Source organism: Balaenoptera acutorostrata, chromosome 10 (genome assembly GCF_949987535.1).
Source record: "Balaenoptera acutorostrata chromosome 10, mBalAcu1.1, whole genome shotgun sequence".
In the NCBI taxonomy this organism is placed as follows: domain Eukaryota; kingdom Metazoa; phylum Chordata; class Mammalia; order Artiodactyla; family Balaenopteridae; genus Balaenoptera; species Balaenoptera acutorostrata.
Genome location: NC_080073.1, coordinates 83,144,006 through 83,163,223, shown reverse-complemented (window position 1 = coordinate 83,163,223; position 19,218 = coordinate 83,144,006). Strand labels below are relative to the sequence as shown.

Below are 19,218 nucleotides of genomic sequence, written 5' to 3'. Positions count from 1 at the left end.
GGCAGCACAGCCTTGCTCTGGTTAAAGCTCTGAGGTTGGTTCACAGAGCCAAGGATGGGGAATTGGGGGATGCGTGGACCTCAGGTCATCTGCCAGCCCTCACTCCATCCCCTAGGTGCCCCAACCTCTCACGGAGCCCTGCCTCCCCTCTTTAGCATGACCTCTCCTAAGCCCCTCAACTGCCTCCTCACCCATAAAAGTGGCCCCTGATAGCCCTACTTGGTCCACTAGGACCCCACCCCTTGTGGCAACGGCTCCCAGAATAGGGCTGGACCCCTGATCCCAGCTGTGGCTATCAAGTTCCTTCCTGCGGACTTTGGAATCTATGGGGGGGCATGTTCAATCATGCCGGGAAACCCCACTTGCCCTGGCGCTAAACCTGTAATCTGTGGACCCTAACCTGGAAGGCAGTCCTGTTCTGCCTGCACCTGGGAGCACAGTCAGCTTGACTTCAGAGTGGGAGGAGACAGCAGACTAAGAGGACGGAGGAACGAAGAGTGAGGAAGCAGTCCCGTCTCTAGGGCTTCTTTGTTCCCTATCCCTGGCCTTCCAAGGCCAGCGAGGTCCCTTCTACTTTCCTGCTCTTGGGTTCCGTGAGATACCCCTGTATTTGTATAACAATTCTTAATTTTGGCTCAAGCCAGCTCAAGTGGGTCTCTTTTCCTTGCTACCAAAGAGCATCAGGTACATGGTAAGAGCTCCAAATTAAGGGACCATTTACTCCTTCATCTTCAACTTTTGAGAGTGAAATGAGGCGCTGTTAGTGATTACACTGGGACCACAGGTATAAACTGGGATAACGCAGGCAAACCAGGACATCTGGTTCCCCTACCTGTAAGTGAAAAGAAAAACACACAGACCACCTTCATCTCCTTTTGTTCTTCAGGCAATCTGGGAGGGCGTATTAAGGAGGGGTTGTCACTTTTCTCTCCGAGACAAACTCCGTGGCAGTAAGCTGGTCCGAGGTGGCAGGGTTGGGGGGTGCGGTGGGGATCGGGAGAGGGCTCAGGCCCAAGAGTGGACATGTTTTCTTTCTTGCGTGGTTGATGTGGAGGCAGAAAGCTGGTTCTGGCTGTTGGAGAAGGTCAGGGCTGTGTTTCCCTTCCTTTCTTCTTGACAGATGAATGGGAAAAGGCCTGCTCTTTGATATGTGGATTTTCGAAGGCCAAGAGGGCTGGTGCCAGTCCAGGAATATACGATTTTGTGGGCGGGACAGTGGGCAAGGACCTGAGGGAAGGGGTCAAGGGAGGCCTCAGAACAGCCCAAGTAGCCAGATGGCTGGAGGTCTCAAGAGCTCTAAGCGGCCAGGCTTGGGCCCCTGCCTGCGTCTCCAGCCATGGTACCCGCGGGGCTGCTACTGCTGCTGCTGCTGCCCCTGCTAGTCGGCACGCGCCTGCTGTGGGGCCAGTGGAAGCTCAGGAGCCTCCACCTCCCACCTCTTGTCCCCGGCTTCCTGCACCTGCTGCAGCCCAACCTCCCCATGTATCTGCTTAGCCTGGCTCAGAAACTCGGGCCCATCTACAGGCTCCGCCTCGGCCTGCAAGGTGAGAGTCCGCTCCCTCCCTCGCCCCACAGCGGTGTGGAGGTGGGGTCCTCTCCCTGCTGACACCCTGCTTTTCCTCTCCCCCAGATGTGGTGGTGCTGAACTCCAAGAGGACCATTGAGGAGGCCCTGATCAGGAAGTGGGTGGACTTTGCCGGCAGACCCCAGATACCGTCCTGTAAGGGGTGGGGGGCATTTCTTGATGGAAGAAGCAGGGGCTATGGGAGGCAGGGAAGGTCAGGCCCGTGGCTTCCTTGGTCAGTTCGACCCCCTGCCCCCAACCCCTACTCACAGACCGGCTGGTGTCTCAGCACTGCCAGGACATCTCACTAGGGGACTACTCCCTGCTCTGGAAGGCCCACAAGAAACTCACGCGCTCGGCCCTGCTGCTGGGCGTCCGCAGCTCCATGGAGCCCCGGGTGGAGCAGCTGACCCAGGAGTTCTGTGAGGTGAGGCTCGACTCCCACAGTTGGCCCAGGTCAGCTTCACCCCTCCTGGCAGCCTCCCTATTTAGTTCATGCTCCTCTTCCTCAGCGCATGAAAGCCCAGGCTGGTGCCCCCGTGACCATCCAGAAGGAATTCTCTCTCCTCACCTGCAGCATCATCTGTTACCTCACCTTTGGAGACAAGGTCAAGGCTCTCTTGCCCTCACATAGGCTTGGGCGCCCCCCACCCCCACCCCAGCCCCTCCCTGACCCTCTCCTGGTCCTGAACCGAAAGGATTCCCTCCTTTTCCGGCAGGAGGACACCTTAGTACATGCCTTTCACGACTGTGTCCAGGACTTGATGAAAACCTGGGACCACTGGTCCATCCAAATTTTGGACATGGTTCCCTTTCTCAGGGTGAGGAGGTGGAGCCCCGACACACCTGGTCCTGGGAGACAGGGTGGAGGCGGGGACGAGGCTCCCTTCCCAGCAGCTACACTCTCTTGCTGTCTGCCCCAGTTCTTCCCCAACCCCGGGCTCTGGAGGCTGAAGCAGGCCATGGAGAACAGGGACCACATTGTAGAGAAGCAGCTGAGGCAGCACAAGGTGGGAACCGTGCGTGCACCGGGCTCCTCCTCAGCTCACAGCAGTGGTGCTGCTGCCCCCGAGCTAGGCAGCTTCTTTGGCATCCCACCAGTCCTGGACCTGTCGCCACCCGCTGAACCCCGGCCCCAAGCCAGGCGCTCAGGCTGGCTCCTCCTCCCCTCTCCAGGAGAGCATGGTGGCCGGCCAGTGGAGGGACATGACAGACTACATGCTCCAGGGGATGGGGAAGCAAAGAGTGGAAGAGGGCCCCGGACAGCTCCTTGAAGGGCACGTGCACATGTCTGTGGTGGACCTTTTCATCGGTGGCACTGAGACCACGGCAAACACCCTTTCCTGGGCTGTGGCGTTCCTGCTTCACCACCCTGAGGTGTGCCCTGGAGGCAGGCGAAAGGCTCCTTCCTGGCAGCCTGGCCAGGGCAGCGGGAACCCAGCTCGCTGAACCCGACGCAGGCTGTGTTGGGAGGGGGTTGGGGGGAGTGAGTCTGGGGTGGGCTGGGAGGGGGTTCTCCTACTTGGCACAAAGTCTCCGGTGAGTTGCTCCAGAGAATGGTGGGAGGTTGGGCAGCTGTGGGTCGGCTAGCGGCCGGGCTTGGACCCCGGACCTCGGGCTTGCCCCCCTTTCCCAGATTCAGCGGCGACTGCAGGAGGAGTTGGATCGCGAGCTGGGCCCCGGAGCCTCGGGCTCCCGAGTCCCATACAAGGACCGCGCTCGGCTGCCCTTGCTCAACGCCACCATCGCTGAGGTGCTGCGCCTGCGGCCCATCGTGCCCCTGGCCTTGCCGCACCGCGCCACGCGGGCGAGCAGGTGACTCCCGAGGGGGGCGGGCCGAGTGGCAAAGGCCCCAGCGGGGTCCCGGCGGGCCTCTAACTCAACCCTACCCCTCAGCATCTTCGGCTACGACATCCCCGAGGGCATGGTCGTCATCCCCAACCTCCAAGGTGCCCACCTGGACGAGACTGTGTGGGAGCGGCCGCACGAGTTCCGGCCCGGTGCGTGGCGGGGCGGGTGCCCGCGGCGCGGGGGCGGCGGAGGCCGAGGGCCGGCGGCCGCTGAACCCCGGGTCCGTCCTTCCGCCCGCCCGCAGACCGCTTCCTGGGCCCGGGCGCGAACCCCAGCGCGCTGGCCTTTGGCTGCGGGGCGCGCGTGTGCCTGGGCGAGCTGCTGGCGCGCCTCGAGCTCTTCGTGGTGCTGGGGCAACTGCTGCAGGCCTTCACGCTGCTGTCACCCGCGGGCGCCCTGCCCTCGCTGCAGCCCCATCCCTACTGCGGCGTCAACCTCAAGATTCAGCCTTTCCAGGTGCGGCTGCAGCCCCGGGGGAGCGGAGGCCGGGGCGTGGGCGAGCGCCAGTGACAGGGCCGGGACTCACTGGCCTCGGTTTCTCCTTTTATTGCTCCCGTACAAACCCCTTCCCTCCCCCCTGTAAACATGGTGCTGTGAGATCGCGGGTGGAGAAGGCTTCCTCCGGTGGCTGGATGGTGAAGGTGGCCCCTGGCTCTTCTCTGAGCGCAACCCCTCAGTGCTCGGCAGTCATAGTAGGGCGCTGGAGGGGTGAGCAGCGGCTCAGCCTCCCCTGCCCGGGGGCCGGTAGCTTCTTGGTCTCAGCTTCATTTCCGTGAAGGGCACGGAGAAGTCAAAGCCCTTCCAGTAGTACCAGCTCACTCCCTGGGAAGGGGGTGTTGAGAGAGAGTCAAAGCCTGACATCCCATCTGCTCCCACCTCTGCTCCCCTCTGGCGAGATGGCTCCCAGAAATCAATCAAGTATCCTCCCTCCCTTTATCCTTCTTAAACCCTCAACTACAAAGGACTGAGGCTGAATCCTGAGCTGTCCCTTTACATCCAATAAATCATCTTCTCCTCGAGAAAACTTGTAGAGATTGGCATTACTGTTCCATTTCACAGACGAGGGCCCTGGGGCGCTGGGCGGCTCAGTAACTTGTCACACTGTGCGTCACAAACACCCAGGCAGGCTGAGCCCCGCCAGCCCCAGCTCCGTGCTGCCTCCTGGACCTCTCACCTGGTGGTCCACTGTGCTCCCGTAGAGCCCGTTGAGGTTGGCATAGTGGCAGTTCCTATACCACCAGGCCCCTCGGTAAGAGACGGCACAGGAGATGAGCAAGTTGTTGGGGTCTCGGTCACGGGCAGAGAAGACACTGCCGCTGTGGTAGCTCATGGAGTCCCCTGGGCAGGGCGTGGAAGGAGCAGTGAGGGCCTCTCTTCCCCATTCCCACCCCGTCCCTGCCCTCCCCCCACCAGGCCCACCCCTCACCTGCGGTGCCATGGTAGCCTTCCAGGTGGAGGCGGTAGAACTCATCGGCCGAGTCTACTTGGAAGGAGTCGTACTGGGCAAACACGGCCTCGTCCCCATCCCGCAGGTCCACACGCAAGGAGTAGTCGCCGGCTTTGGTCAGGCCGTGCAGGGCCTCGTTGCCTGGGGGTGGGGAATGTGTGCTCATCAGGGTCCTTGTGTCCACAGGGCCCCCATCCCTCCCCTGGTCCCGCAATCCCTGGGAGGCACTAACCCAGCCAGAACTCCTCGGAGATGTTCCCAAAACCGTGGGCATAGTCCTCCCAGTCCCTCCAGAAGTCAGTTTTTCCATCCATGCGGCGCTGGAACACCTGGAAGCAGGTGGGGGCACCATCAGCCTATGGCCCCGGGCACAGCAACCCTGCCCTGTGCAGACCCCTGGGCTTCTGACTGCCACCCACCAGCCAGCCACCCCCATCGGTCTCCATGTCACAAAAGACGTTCAGGGGCCGCTCGCGGTTGCCGTTGAGGAAGACGGTGGTGGTCCTTGAGGTGCTGACCCCGTTCTGCATCTCCTCCCCACAGTCCCGGGGGAAGGGGATCCGAAGTCCACCTGGCGAGAGGAGAGTGAGGGGCCGGTCCTTTTTCCAGATTCTAGACGCCCACTACACACTCAGCCCCCAACCTCAGGTCCCAGCGCCTGAGTACCAGTGGTGAAGGAAGTGGACACGGGTGGAGTGAAGCTGTGGTCCCACGTGGCCCGGAGCCACGCGCTATAGGGGGTGGAGGGAAAGAGGCCGTGAAGCTGGTGAGAGGTGACCCCTCCTGGGAGCAGGATCTCCTGTGGAACAGACAAGGGGCAGGTCAGGGGAGAGAGAGGTGGGCCCCACCTGGGAGGCAGAGGCAGCACTTCCTGGACTGGAGCCCAGGGAGGGAGCTGGCCGGAGTGGCAGGGGTGAGGGCACCTGGGTCTGTCCATCGGGGGTGTTGAAGCTGAGCAGGTAGCCAGTTGGGGGGACTTGGGGCGCAGTCCAAGTGAGCAGGGCTGTGCGGGGGGTCACCTCCTTGGCCTCCAAGTCCTGGGGGGCCTCCAACCCTGGGAGGGGGAGGAAGAGAAGATGGAGATGAGGCCCATCCTGGCTCTCTTGCTCCTCCCCCCCCCGCCCCGCCCCCCAATGCACCTCACAGACCGTACCTGTGGTGAAGGTGATGCTGGCTGGGGAGGTGAGGTTGGGGCCCCGAAGGCCATGCAGGGTCGCCGTGTAGTTGGTGTGGAGCACAAGGCCTTGCAGGGGGTACTCCACGGCGCTGCCAGGGGCTGAGTCCTGTAGCGAGGGGGCTGGGAGAGGGCGTGGGGCATCAGCGGCTGCCCTGCCGGAGCCCAGCCTGCCCTCTGCTCTCCCACCCTGACCAGTCCCCTCCAGAGGCCTCAGCCCTGCTCACCTCCTGGGGCTGTGACCTTGATGTCATAGGTATCCACCGGGGCCTGGGGGGGCTGCCAAAGCAGCAGGGCGGATCCTTCCGTCAAGTTCAGTGCACGCAGCTGGGTGGGGCCGTCAGGAACTGGGAGAAGGGAGGGGGCCCAGAGCTGTTCCCTGCTGCTCTCCCCGCTCCTCGCCTTCCCAAACTCTGCTGGACCTCTCGTCTGCCATTGGCGCCTCCAACACCCCCTTTCCCTTTCCCCATTCACTCTCAACTCCCACCCGCGCCCGCATTTTCTCCCCCTACTTCCTGCCCGGGTCCCAGACTGTCTCACCTGTGGTAAGGAAGCCTGTGAGAGGCTCACTCTCCTCAAAGCCACGGACGGAGACCACGGTCACGTCGTAGTGAGCGCCTGGGGCGAGCCCCTCGAGTTTCTGGGTCCGGGTTCGGCCATCCACCTGAACGCTCTGTGGCTCCCCTGAAAACACACCGGGCTGGGGAGGCGGCCAGGGAAGCGAGGAGGAGCTGCAGGGTGGGCAGAGCGCAGGGCGCCGGAGGCATGGAGCAGGTGACACACGGGCAAGAGGGTATCACCTCCATCTGCCAGTTGGTAGGAAACTTTGAAGCTGTCCACCCTGGACGGCGGGGGCATCCAGCTGACCTTGGCTGACGTCTCCCCGATCTCGCTGAACTGGAGGTCACGGGGGCGCTCCAGAGCTGACGGGACAGATGAGCCAAGGAATCATGGTGAGGGCAGAGGGCAGGGAGGCTCCTGCCCCGGGCTTCCCACCCTCTTTCTTCTCCCTGGGCCCTGCGGCCTCCGGACGTGCTCACCACCCCGCCTTTCCTCTAGGCCTAGAAATGGAAGCCGCTCCGCAGACTCCAAGCTCGCCACCACTCACCAACTTCCCCTCTGGCTGAGGCACTAGGTGCCACCCTAGGGAGTACAGAGACCCCCACTTTGGGGCAGCACGTGTATGTGCCCAGCACGGGGCCTTACCGGGGCTGAGGGTCCGGGCTGTGCCCTGGACGCCGTCGGCCTTGTGAGGCCCGCGCAGCCCATACAACGTAAGGGTGTACAGGGTCCCTGGACTCAGGTCCCAGAGCACGGCCGAGCGCCGTGTCCCTGGCACCGTCAGCTCCCGCTGCAGCGGGGAACGCGGATGCAGCTCCAGAGCGCTCGGTGACGGGACCCCAAAGCGGAGCAGGAAGGAGTCAAAGGCCTTGGGTGGGGCCTCCCAGTTGAGCCGCAGCGAGTTGGTGGTCACGTCAGTCACCGACAGGTGGGATAGGCGGGGCCCTGGCTCTCCGGGTGTCTGACCAGCAGGAGCTGGCCCTGCAGAGTGGGTGGGAAAGAAGGGTTTGGAGACAGAAGCACACCAGCTAGGTGACCTGGGGCTGGATCCCCTCCACCACCCCAGCCTGGCCCTCATTTCCTCATCTGCAAAATGGAGGTAATGAGGGGCTGGCACCCACGGGTCGGACATGATGACAACATGTACGTGTAGAGCCGAAGGCTGTGCACGCGCCCCTTCCTCCCTCCATGGCGCCCTCGCGGTGTTCTTTCCCTATGGTCACCGCTTCTGGGTACCCCCTTTCGCCTCTTCAGTCCCAGACTAGAGGCAGGCAAGGCCAGGCCCTACCCTGACGGTACCTGTGGTGCCCTCGGCTGAGACGGGCCCCAGGCGCTTCCCTTCACGCAAGCCGTAGAGGAAGAACTCGTAGGAGGTGCTGGGCTCCAGGGCTGACACAAGGACCTTGTTCTGGTCGCCACCCACGAGCAAGGCCTGGGGCTCCCCACCTGTGCTCTGATACTGGACCACGAAGGAGTCAAAGGGACCCTGGGCCACGCTCCAGGAGAGGCGCAGGGAGTCCGGGGACACGTCCTTCACTGCCAGCGCCCCTAGGCGGGGCCCTTCAGGGGGCTCGGGGGCCTCCGTGGCCAGGTGCCAGGATGCTGGCATGTCCTCTTCTGGGGCTGCGTGGGAGAAGCCCAGAGAGAAGCTGAGCGGGGTTGAGGGGGGTGGGGTGGCGGGGCCCTCCCACTCCATCTCACCCTCCAGAGAGGGGAGCGGGGCTGGCCGAGGCGGGGGACCTCACGGTCCCGGCCACGGCAGCGTGGAGAGAAGACAGGGACTGAGGCTCTCCTAGCACCTTCCTTCTCTTGAACCTGCCACATCCTTGCTTGGGCACTGACTCCTGCCACCCCTCGGCCTCTCTGAGTGCCAGCCCAGTGGCCCCAGGACCTCTCTGTGGGGCTCCTTTGCTGTCTGAATCCGGTGCTTGCTCTCTCCTTCTTCACCCCGATGTCTCAGCGTGCCCCACTCTAGATGTCTGCACGGGCCCTGTTCCCTCCCCAACCTTCCAGGGCGCCTGCTGCCATGGCTTGAGGCAGGACTAACTCAGTCCCTCCCTGAGCTCAGGGCACGTGGTCCTCCCGGCTGAGAAGAGCTGAGGATGGAACTGGCTGGTGAACTCGAAGGGCGCATCCCGCCAGCCAGGTCGGCCCCGCCACCGCCAGGCTGATTTGAGGCGGGTGTTAGGAAATCTGGAAGGGGAACTCCATCAGTGCAGCCACTCCTGTTGGTTTCTATGCCCCTGGCCTGCTTTGTTTTCCAGTAATTTTCCATTTGAGAAAATGCTCCTGACTCATCCACGGGAGGGGGTTTGCCCTCATCTGGGCAAGGCCAGCGTGCCAGGAGGTAAGAGCCGCCCCAGTAGAGCAACGGGGAGCAGCTGGCAGCATTGGGGCTGGGCGGGGGTCGCAGATCAGGGACCGCTGCCAGGGCTTTGCCTCGCCACCTGTCCTGGCTCCTGCTTCTGACCGACCCCGCGATCACGCTGGTTCCGAGGCTCTTCCTCCCCTGAGCCCTGTGCAGGGCCCCCTTGCCGCTCTACCTCTCCCACTCCTGCCAGACCTTCAGCACAGAGCTGCAAGGACACCCACTCAGGCCGGCTGGCTAGGACCGAGCAGGACAGCCTCCCGCTCACCTGTCGTTCCCAGGACAGAGACGGGGCCCAGGTGCTGTCCTCTGAGGAGCCCGTAGAGCAGAAACTTGTATTTCCTGCCAGGCTCCAGGCCCTCTATGGTGACCTCCCTCTGGTCTGCGGCCACAGGCACCACCGAGGGCTGCCCATCTGTGTCCCTGTACTGGACCACAAAGGAGTCAAAGGGGCCCTGGGCCACTGTCCACAAGAGGCGCAGGGAATCCGAGGTCTCATCTGTCACTGTCAGCTCCCCCAGGCGGGGTGGGCGCTGCCGCTCCTTCTTCAGGGGAGCTGTAGGGAGAGCGGGGGCGGAGGGAGAACACCTTAGTTAAGAGCTGCCTTTACCTCAGCCCTGGCAGCTTCTGGAAGGAGGGAGGGTCAGCCACCTGGGGAGGTTGCTCCAGCCCTGCCTTGTACGAAGGAGCCCAGCTTCCTCCTCTGGAGGTCGCTGCCCAAACTCCTTCCTGCCCCCACTCCCCCACTCTGAGATCAGGGTGCGGTAAATGCATAAAAGAGCACCTCATGAGACAGTTGTGGCTGGGATTGCAGGAAGGGCCTCAGTTTCCCTCTGACCCCCAGCCCCCCAGAGCAGGAGTGTGGCCAGAGCTGAGAAAGGGTCCCAGAGGGTGTCTGGGTTGTCAGGGAGATGCCCCCAAATAGTCAGAGCTGGGCGGGACAGCCAGCCAAGCTCACGGGCTCCCATCGGCCAGCCATAAACTCGCCCTCACTCACTGTCAGCCTGGGCCCTCCTTTCCACCTGCTTCCCCAGCCCTGCGCTAACACCACGAGACCGGGGCGGCTGGGTCAGGCACGGGGAGAAGCCAGGGGCAGAGCTGAGCGGACAAAGGGCAGAGCAGAGCACAAAAGAGACTTGTCTAGGTGGGTGTGGGTACTGACTGATGGGGGTTGGAGAAGCCTGTATCCAGTCTCCACAATGAAGGTCTAGGGAAGAGAATTACAGAGTCTGAGAGCCCCCAGGTCCCAACTGGCCGTGCGCCCCATCCTTGTCTGGCCAGGGTGACTCATGGTCCTGGAGGTGGAGTAAGGGTCAGTGACCCACCTCCACCCCTTCCTCGGGGGCTGAGTCATGGGCACAAGACACCAGATTTTTCCATAGTCTTTTTGCAGCCAAACCCTCCCATATTTTCCACTTCTTGCCATAGAGCTGGAATGAAGGGAGGAGGATGTGAACATTTATTGAACCCCAGTAGATTTTAGTCATAACCGTCATGCAGGTGTGGAAACTGAGGTTCAAGGAAAAGAAGTGGCCTGTTGAAGGCCACACAGCTGGCAATCAGAATTTGAACACAGGTCTGCTTGGCTCCAAAGTCTGAGTTCTTTTTATTACACTGCCAATCAGTGAATGAAGGAAATAAATGCTTGGAACAGTGCCTGGCATTCAGTAGGGACTCAATAAATATTTGCTTTTGGTGTTAGGATTGTCATGCCAAGGCTGAAGAGAGGAGAATAAACTTTGCGGGAAGGCCCCGGGGCCAACTCTGGGGGCTCAGATGAAAGGAAGCTCTGGAAAAGGCGGGGGGTGGGGGGGGTGGGGTGGAGGCAGGGCCAGGGCTCACCCGTGCTGCCTTCAGCAGAGATGGGGCCCAGTCGTTTCCTGCCTGCCAGCCCATAGAGCAGAAACTTGTATTTGCTATTGGGCTCCAGGCCGGGGATGGTGACCTCACGCTGGTCTGAGGCCACAGGCACCACGTGGGGCTGCCCGTCCCTGTCCTTGTACTGAACCACGAAGGAGTCAAATTCGCCCTCGGGGACCGTCCAGGAGAGGCCCACGGAGTCTGGGGTCACGTCTGTCACTGTCAGCTCCCCCAGGCGGAGAGAAGGTTTAGTGTCTGGGACTGGAAAAGAGAGAGGTGCATGGAACGTGACAGAAATGAAGCTGACAGAGCCTCCTCGGGGTGCTAGGGCTCTGGGCGCTGGTTCTGGGTGCTGGGAGGGGGTGACCAGGTCACATGTCAGGAAGAGGGAAGGCAGAGGAGTAGGGATAAAAGAGGAGCCAGGTAAGAAAGCAAGTGTCCCTCGGGATGTAGGAGGAGTAGGATGGGAATGAGGGGGTAACGGGGGTACTCAGGACCTGGATTTCACTGGACCCAGTAAATAAATGGGTCTGGAGTGTGGAGCACAGAAACGTGAAATTCCACAAGGGAGTGGAGGATGGTCAGGGGACTCCAGGGTTAAAGGCGGCCTCCAGCCCTCACTCACGGGTCTTTGCGTCTGCAGAGACTGGACCGTGTTGCTTCTCATCCTGGAGTCCGAAGAGTAGGAACTTGTACTTGTGGCCCGGGGCCAGACCCGAAACTGAGACCTCTCGGAGGTGTCCACCCACGGGCACTGCCTGGGGCTGCCCCTGCACATCCCTGTATTGGACCAGGAAGGAGCTGAAGGGGCCCTGGTCCACTGTCCAGGAGAGGCGCACTGTGTCTGAGGTCACGGCTGCCACAGCCAGCTCCCCCAGGCGGGGTGCCACGGGGGGCTCTGTATCCAGGGAGGCTGGAACAGAGCAGAGGAGGCTGAGGTCAATGGCAGGACCCTGGGCCAGAGAGGGAGGGCTGTCCCCTGGCTATGAAATGAACATTTGTGGCAAACTCTTCTAACTGCTTAACATGTCCCAGGCATTGCTGTAAGCAGTTCACAAACAGTACACTTAATCCTCACACAACAGATGAAGTAGATGCTTTTATCCTTATCACCCTCATTTGACGGGCATCTGCGGCACAGAGAGGTTAAGAAACATTTGAAAAACACACAGTGCCTTCAGAGCAGGATTCAAACCTAGAGAACCTGATTCTGCAGCCACGCTCCGAGCCACTAAAATGCTTGGTTAGGGAGACTGAGGAAGCCACACATGAACAATTCAGCAAGTTTGAGCTGCCAGATCATGAAGACAGGAAGAAAGCTGAAACGTATGAGGCACAGGCTACTTGCGCAGCTGACCCTGAACACACTGTCCATCAGCCCTCACTCAATTCAAGGATGAGGCGGGATCGTCAGCAACACGTGAGAAAAGAAAGGGACCCAGAGGCCCATTTGTGAGGAGTGCTGAGATCCAAAGGGGGAAACAAGAGAGCAACAGAGGGAAACCTGGGAGTCAGGGCCTGCCCCCTCACTCACCGGTCACGCCCACGGTGGACACGGGGCCCACACGCCGCCCCCCGTGCAGGCCGTACAGGTGCATCTTGTACTTGCGCCCAGGCTCCAGGCCCCCAGCGGTCACCTCACTCTCCTCGCCCCCGACACGCACCACCTGGGGCCCGTCCCTGCCCTTGTACTGGACGGTGAAGGAGTCGAAGCGGCCCTGGGGGACGGTCCAGGAGAGGCTCAGCGAGTCCGGCGAGGATCCTGTCACCGTCAGCTCCCCCAGGAGGGGCTCCTCGGGGGCCTCCGAGGCCTCTGTGCTGGGCTCTGTGGGGCTGGGCGTCTCCTCCATCTCTGTGGGGCTGGGGGTGTCTTCCTCTGCAGCTGAGAAGGAGAGACACAGACAGGGTGAGGCAGGGACCCCAGGTGATGTCCTTGGGTCTCCTCCCAAGCCTTGGCCCTCCTCCCAAGCCTTGGCCCCGGCTCCGGGCCCTAAAGTCAGTTCAGAGAAGCCCGTCCTTGGGGCTGGGTGGTCCTGCTCAGCTGACATCTCATAAACATGCCTGGAGCCTCCGGGGTCAGCTGTGGGGCACCAGGGCAGCCACCAGCATGGCTCACGGAGGCCCTTCTCTGCCCAGGGGGACACACTGGTCCTCAGGGAGCCTGCAGGAGGCACAAAGGGCACCATGGCTCAGCCTCGAGTAGAGGGGCCTCCTGCACCCCACTCACCCATCACCTGAGAGAGGGTGATCCTCCCACTAGGTCCCACCCTGGGGCTTCCACCGTCCACTCACTTGTCACCCCGATGACAGAGACGGGGCCCACGCGCTGGCCGCTGTGGAAGCCGTACAGGTTCATCTTGTACTTGTGGTCTGGCTCCAGGCCCGAGACGGTGACCCCGTCCTCGTACCCCGGCACCCTCACTGCCTTGGGCTGCCCGTCCCCGTTCTTGTACTGGATCAGGAAGTGGTCAAACTGGCCCTCGGGGATGGTCCAGGAGAGGCTCAGGGATTCGGGGGTGGCGTCTGTCACTGCCAGCTGCCCCAGGCGAGGCTTGACAGCAGTCTCGGGGGCCGCAGTGGACGGGGCTTGGGTGGTCATGGCTTTGTAGTCTGGATCTGGACAGAGACATACAGGACAGGTGAGGTCTCCTCAGTCCTCAGTTCAGCATATAAAGTGGTGTATTACAAAAATAAAATAATAAGGAACAGGATGTGTCCACAGTAGCTCTAACTCTTATTCTTTCTGGTCCCTATAATGTCGGCCTTCCTGTCACCGTACCCTCATCCGCCCTGCCCTCACCCCCTACCTACCAGCACCCCTTCTAGGACACAGGCTCACATGGCCACTGTGCTCTGGGCCTCCCTCCACTGGGGTCTCGTTGGCATCTTACTCCCTTTGGCTAATGTCTTGCCTCCCAAACAGCTCAGAAACCCTGCCCCACTTCTCCAATCAGAAACCTGGAGTCTTCCTGGATCTGTTCCTGTCCCCAGCTGCCATCAGACTCAGAGCGTCCAATTCTCTCTCCCAAGTTCCTCCTGTGTCTCCTCACTCTCCACACCTGCAGCCCCACCGTCCCTGTCTGGGCCGCCCTTACCTGTCACCTGGGTTATCACCTCCCTATGGGTCTGCCTCCCTCCTCCAACTGTTCTTCACAGGAAGCCAGAATGAGCCTTTAGATGCACATCTGATGGTGTCAGTCTCAGCTTAAAACTGTGCAGCAACCCTCTTTATCCCCTGGAGAAATCCCTGGCTTCCTGAGCTCTCCACCGCATCTCTTCCTACCTCTCCACCCCCATCTCAGGACTATCTCCCCCACTCAGAGGATTTCATACAAAATCCTCTCATGTGCCGTGATGTTCCTAGTTTCCAGGCTTTGTACCAGCTGTGATGTTGATCTGATGCACCCTTCATCTTATCTCTAGGTGTCACCAAGCACCGCCTGTGCGACCTCAGGTCTCAGCTGTCCCGTGGGAACCTGTGGGCAGGCAGGTGGGCGTAGGCATTGCTGCCCAGTCTTGGCCTGGCCGCGGGGCTTCCTGTCATACACGCATCCCCCTTTGCTCCATTTGCTGGTTCACAGCCTGTCTGTGAGCCCCAAAGGATAAGAACTGGTTTCTCTGCCGTATCCAAGGTTTCTCTCAGTGAACTTCCTCAGTACTTGGCTCAGGCCACCCACATCTTTGTTGAACCATAGGCGTCATAAGTCTGTTAATACCCAAACGATGAGGCTAGGGGGCGTTTCAGTCAAGACACTGCATTCTGAGCATGCTCTGTCTTCCTCCACAGCCTCCAGTCAACTACATAGAGGCTGAGCCTCTGAGAGGACTCAGGGATGCAAGTCTGATTCTGTTCAATAGATTCTAAGAAAGTGTCCAATTCCTTTGTTGTGAGGAGCTTTAGCAAAGTGTGGTCCTTGGACCAGCACCATCAGCATCATGGAGGATTTTATTTGCTTTTTTTTGGCTGCATCGGGTCTTAGCTCTGGCACGTGGGATCTTGTTGCGGCATGTGGCATCTTTCATTGTGGCACACGGGTTTCTCTCTCTAGTTGTGGCGCGCGGTCTCAGTAGTTGTGGCACGCGGGCTCTCTAGTTGTGGCTCGTGTGCTCGGTAGTTGCAGCACGTGGGCTTAGTTGCCCTGCGGCATGTGGGATCTTAGTTCCCTGACCAGGGATTGAACTTGCATCCCCTGCATTGGAAGGCACATTCTTAACCACTGGACCACAAAGGAAGTCCCTCACGGAAGATTTTAGAAATGCAGAATCTCTGGCCCCAGCCCAAATCTGAATCTGAATCTGCCCTTTAACAAGATCCCCAGGCCATCTGATATCCTAAAGAAGACGTGCTGTCTAGAATATTTATGTTTTCACAAAGATGGTAATAAAGGGAAACTCTTCCAGGACCTGTCTTCCCCACCCTGCATCCCACTCCCCCAAATTCACTTACCAGTCACGCCCACGGTGGACATGGGGCCCACACGCTGCCCCCCGTGCAGGCCATACAGGTGCATCTTGTACTTGCGCCCGGGCTCCAGGCCCCCAATGGTCACCTCACTCTCTTCGCCCCCGACACGCACCACCTGGGGCCGCCCATCCTTATCCTTGTACTGGACGGTGAAGGAGTCGAAGCGGCCCTGGGGGACAGTCCAGGAGAGGCTCAGCGAGTCTGGGGAGGATCCTGTCACCGTCAGTTCCCCCAGGAGAGGCTCTCTGGGGGGCTCTGGGGCCTCTGTGCTGGGTTCTGTGGGGCTGGGGGTCTCCCCCACAACCTCCTGGAGGGCTGAGAAGAGAGATTGGGGGTAGAGGCTTAGATGGTGACTTGCTTTGCTGGTGATGTCAACAGGGACAACCAGGTGCATCCAGCAAAATACTCCTCAAGCTGCAGGATTGGAGGCTTGTTCAGCCTCTGGGTGCACCATTTGGTGACTCCATGCTAGAGAGACTGAGACGGGCTTGACCCCATCACATACTGGCTGGCAGGCACCACGAACCTTCAGAAGGCAATTCGGACATACATGTCAGGAGCCAAAATACTGCTCATTTCCTTCGACCCAATAATCTCATTTCTGGGCAGCTATCCTAAGAAAATTATTAAAAAGCAGGAAAAGTTGTATCACAGGAGTTCATTTTGGGATTATTCATGACAGCAAAATGTGTCTGGGCTCCAAAGGAACCACAGAAGAAGATTAATTTTGTTACGGCACTTTCACCATGAAGCATCAAATAACCATTAAAATGATGATTAATGCAGGTTGTGTAGCCACAGGATAAATGCTCTCAGTGTAACTTGCGTACAAAAAAAGTAAGAGCCAAGAATTATATGAATACTCTGCAATCTTAAAACATGCGCTGCATGGAAAATGCAGAAAGAGAGGATGTGTTACGTCCATTGTTATGAATGGTGGTTCTTGGGTCAGAAGGTGGTCCAATAAGAGATTTTTTTCCCTACCTTCCAAACTTTCCATCATGTTGCTATATTCTTTTCACAGAAAATTACAGACTTAAAAAGAAATCCTGGGGCTTCCCTGGTGGCACAGTGGTTGAGAATCTGCCTGCCAATGCAGGGGACACGGGTTCGAGCCCTGGTCTGGGAAGATCCCACATGCCGCGGAGCAACTAGGCCCGTGAGCCACAACTACTGAGCCTGCGCGTCTGGAGCCTGTGCTCCGCAACAAGAGAGGCTGCGATAGTGAGAGGCCCGCGCACCACGATGAAGAGTGGCCCCCACTTGCTGCAACTAGAGAAAGCCCTCGCATAGAAACGAAGACCCAACACAGCCAAAAATAAATAAATAAATAGATAAATTAAGAAAAAAAAAAAAAGAAATCCTGAGTTATAAAAATTAGTAAGCTGGTGGAAGATGTGGAGTGGGGACATGGGTCCCTCTGTACTTTGCATGTGCTTGTGATTTGCACGATAGAGGGTTCCTCTGTCTGGAGTATCTTCAGGAGAGGAGAATGAACCTCACAGAGGCAGCGACTCCCCCCACAAAAGACTGACTCACAGAGGGGCTGCGTTCTTCCACATGCAGAGGAACTCTGGTGAAATACTGTCACCACGCATAAGAATCTGGCTGACAGTGACTTAGAGAAGTCGACCTGACTGCAATCTTGGAATTTAATTCACCTTGTGATTTTTTTCTCCTAATTTCTTAGAGACTAGAAATTGTAACTTTTTCATAATCAGAAATGAAATAAGTTGCAAGAATGATAAGGGGGAAAGACAGAAGGAATACAAGAGAGGAGAAGACATTTTGAAATTTTTTTTTTCCTGATTATAAAAGAAACGCTTGTCATTTAAGAAAATGTAAACGACACATAATGGAATAAAACAGAAAAAACAGTACTGGAACATTCTATCCTGTCTCACAAACCATGCATCCCACGGGCGTTTCCTTCCAGTTGTCTTACCATGCAAGTTATTTTCAAGTGGTTGTGATTAGCCTCCTTACAAAAATTTTAAACTCTTTCTTCATTGTAATAATATAAAGTAATTGTCTTATGTTGAAACATTTCAATGATGCCATAATACGTCATTTTAGAGATGTTGTCTAATTAATCATCTCAATGTGGTTCGATGTTGGGTTGTTTTTTCTTCCTTTTTTTTGGTTATAACAAAGAATGCTGTGATTTGTGATTAAGATGGAAAGAAAAGAAAACTCTAGTAACGTCACGCTTGGTCTGTGCCTGACACATTTCACCCTTGGAGGGAGCCAGTGATTGACCATCAGAGGAGGCCGCATTACTGTGAACAATGAGGCTGTAGGTTGGCAAAGGCCAGGGCACTACACAAGGGTCATGGCCCAGGGCCATGGAGGGAGGGCATAAAAGGGGACCAAAGGCTGGTGAAAGAGCAGAACAGTCAACCAGCTCACCCATGAGGAAAAGGTAGTTCTCCCCCCGAGACCGCCTGAGCCCCGCCCTCACTCACCGGTCACGCCCACGGTGGACACGGGGCCCACACGTCGTCCCCCGTGCAGGCCGTACAGGTGCATCTTGTACTTGCGCCCGGGCTCCAGGCCCCCAGCGGTCACCTCACTCTCCTCGCCTCCGACACGCACCACCTGGGGCCCGTCCCTGCCCTTGTACTGGATGGTGAAGGAGTCGAAGCGGCCCTGGGGGACGGTCCAGGAGAGGCTCAGCGAGTCCGGCGAGGATCCTGTCACCGTCAGCTCCCCCAGGAGGGGCTCCTCGGGGGCCTCCGAGGCCTCTGTGCTGGGCTCTGTGGGGCTGGGCGTCTCCTCCATCTCTGTGGGGCTGGGGGTGTCTTCCTCTGCAGCTGAGAAGGAGAGACACAGACAGGGTGAGGCAGGGACCCCAGGTGATGTCCTTGGGTCTCCTCCCAAGCCTTGGCCCTCCTCCCAAGCCTTGGCCCCGGCTCCGGGCCCTAAAGTCAGTTCAGAGAAGCCCGTCCTTGGGGCTGGGTGGTCCTGCTCAGCTGACATCTCATAAACATGCCTGGAGCCTCCGGGGTCAGCTGTGGGGCACCAGGGCAGCCACCAGCATGGCTCACGGAGGCCCTTCTCTGCCCAGGGGGACACACTGGTCCTCAGGGAGCCTGCAGGAGGCACAAAGGGCACCATGGCTCAGCCTCGAGTAGAGGGGCCTCCTGCACCCCACTCACCCATCACCTGAGAGAGGGTGATCCTCCCACTAGGTCCCACCCTGGGGCTTCCACCGTCCACTCACTTGTCACCCCGATGACAGAGACGGGGCCCACGCGCTGGCCGCTGTGGAAGCCGTACAGGTTCATCTTGTACTTGTGGTCTGGCTCCAGGCCCGAGACGGTGACCCCGTCCTCGTACCCCGGCACCCTCACTGCCTTGGGCTGCCCGTCCCCGTTCTTGTACTGGATCAGGAAGTGGTCAAACTGGCCCTCGGGGATGGTCCAGGAGAGGCTCAGGGATTCGGGGGTGGCGTCTGTCACTGCCAGCTCCCCCAGGTGAGGCTTGACGGGAGGTTCAGGGGCTGTGGTGGGCAGGTCTGTTGGGGCTGGGGTCATTTCTTGGTCTTTTTCTGAGGCTGGATCAAGAGACAAAGAGAATGGGTGGACATGCTTTGTGGGTTCCCTCCTAACAGGGGATGGATTTCTCCCAGACACACCAGGGCCCCTGCAGCCTGGAAGCCAGTGCACCAGGATTAAGACATCATTTCCAGGACTTCCCTGGTGGCACAGTTGTTAAGAATCCACCTGCCAATGCAGGGGACACGGGTTCGAGCCCTGGTCTGGGAAGATCCCACATGCTGCGGAGCAACTAAGCCCGTGCGCCACAACTACTGAGCCTGCACTCTACAGCCCACGAGCCACAGCTACTGAGCCCGTGTGCCACAACTACTGAAGCCTGCGTGCCTAGAGCCCGCGCTCCTCAACAAGAGAAGCCACCGCAATGAGAA

General features: G+C 59.1%; 2 protein-coding genes across 2 annotated transcripts in view; one reads left to right on the top strand and one right to left on the bottom strand.

Moving 5' to 3' along the window:
• Positions 1-1,336: 1,336 nt before the first annotated feature.
• On the top strand, positions 1,337-3,998 carry LOC103003841 (steroid 21-hydroxylase). Its single transcript, XM_007194047.3, is given in 11 exon segments — positions 1,337-1,544; positions 1,631-1,720; positions 1,837-1,991; positions 2,077-2,172; positions 2,284-2,385; positions 2,488-2,574; positions 2,741-2,941; positions 3,201-3,379; positions 3,461-3,564; positions 3,660-3,889; positions 3,891-3,998. Coding segments are annotated over 11 exon segments (1,560 nt in total).
• TNXB (tenascin XB) overlaps positions 3,947-19,218 on the bottom strand; it is a 59,989-nt gene continuing 44,717 nt past the window's right edge. The window contains exons 22-42 of the mRNA XM_057554971.1: positions 18,514-18,846; positions 17,756-18,103; positions 15,273-15,605; positions 13,118-13,441; positions 12,360-12,707; positions 11,451-11,738; positions 10,808-11,086; positions 9,234-9,521; positions 7,897-8,220; positions 7,243-7,578; positions 6,837-6,959; positions 6,577-6,720; positions 6,264-6,383; positions 6,016-6,159; positions 5,786-5,916; positions 5,529-5,661; positions 5,282-5,433; positions 5,095-5,191; positions 4,842-5,003; positions 4,590-4,753; positions 3,947-4,237 (exon numbers count right to left, since the gene is read on the bottom strand). Of these exons, the coding sequence (XP_057410954.1) occupies positions 4,136-4,237; positions 4,590-4,753; positions 4,842-5,003; positions 5,095-5,191; positions 5,282-5,433; positions 5,529-5,661; positions 5,786-5,916; positions 6,016-6,159; positions 6,264-6,383; positions 6,577-6,720; positions 6,837-6,959; positions 7,243-7,578; positions 7,897-8,220; positions 9,234-9,521; positions 10,808-11,086; positions 11,451-11,738; positions 12,360-12,707; positions 13,118-13,441; positions 15,273-15,605; positions 17,756-18,103; positions 18,514-18,846 (4,673 nt within the window). The 3' untranslated portion in view covers positions 3,947-4,135. The remainder of the gene's footprint in view (positions 4,238-4,589; positions 4,754-4,841; positions 5,004-5,094; positions 5,192-5,281; positions 5,434-5,528; positions 5,662-5,785; positions 5,917-6,015; positions 6,160-6,263; positions 6,384-6,576; positions 6,721-6,836; positions 6,960-7,242; positions 7,579-7,896; positions 8,221-9,233; positions 9,522-10,807; positions 11,087-11,450; positions 11,739-12,359; positions 12,708-13,117; positions 13,442-15,272; positions 15,606-17,755; positions 18,104-18,513; positions 18,847-19,218) is intronic.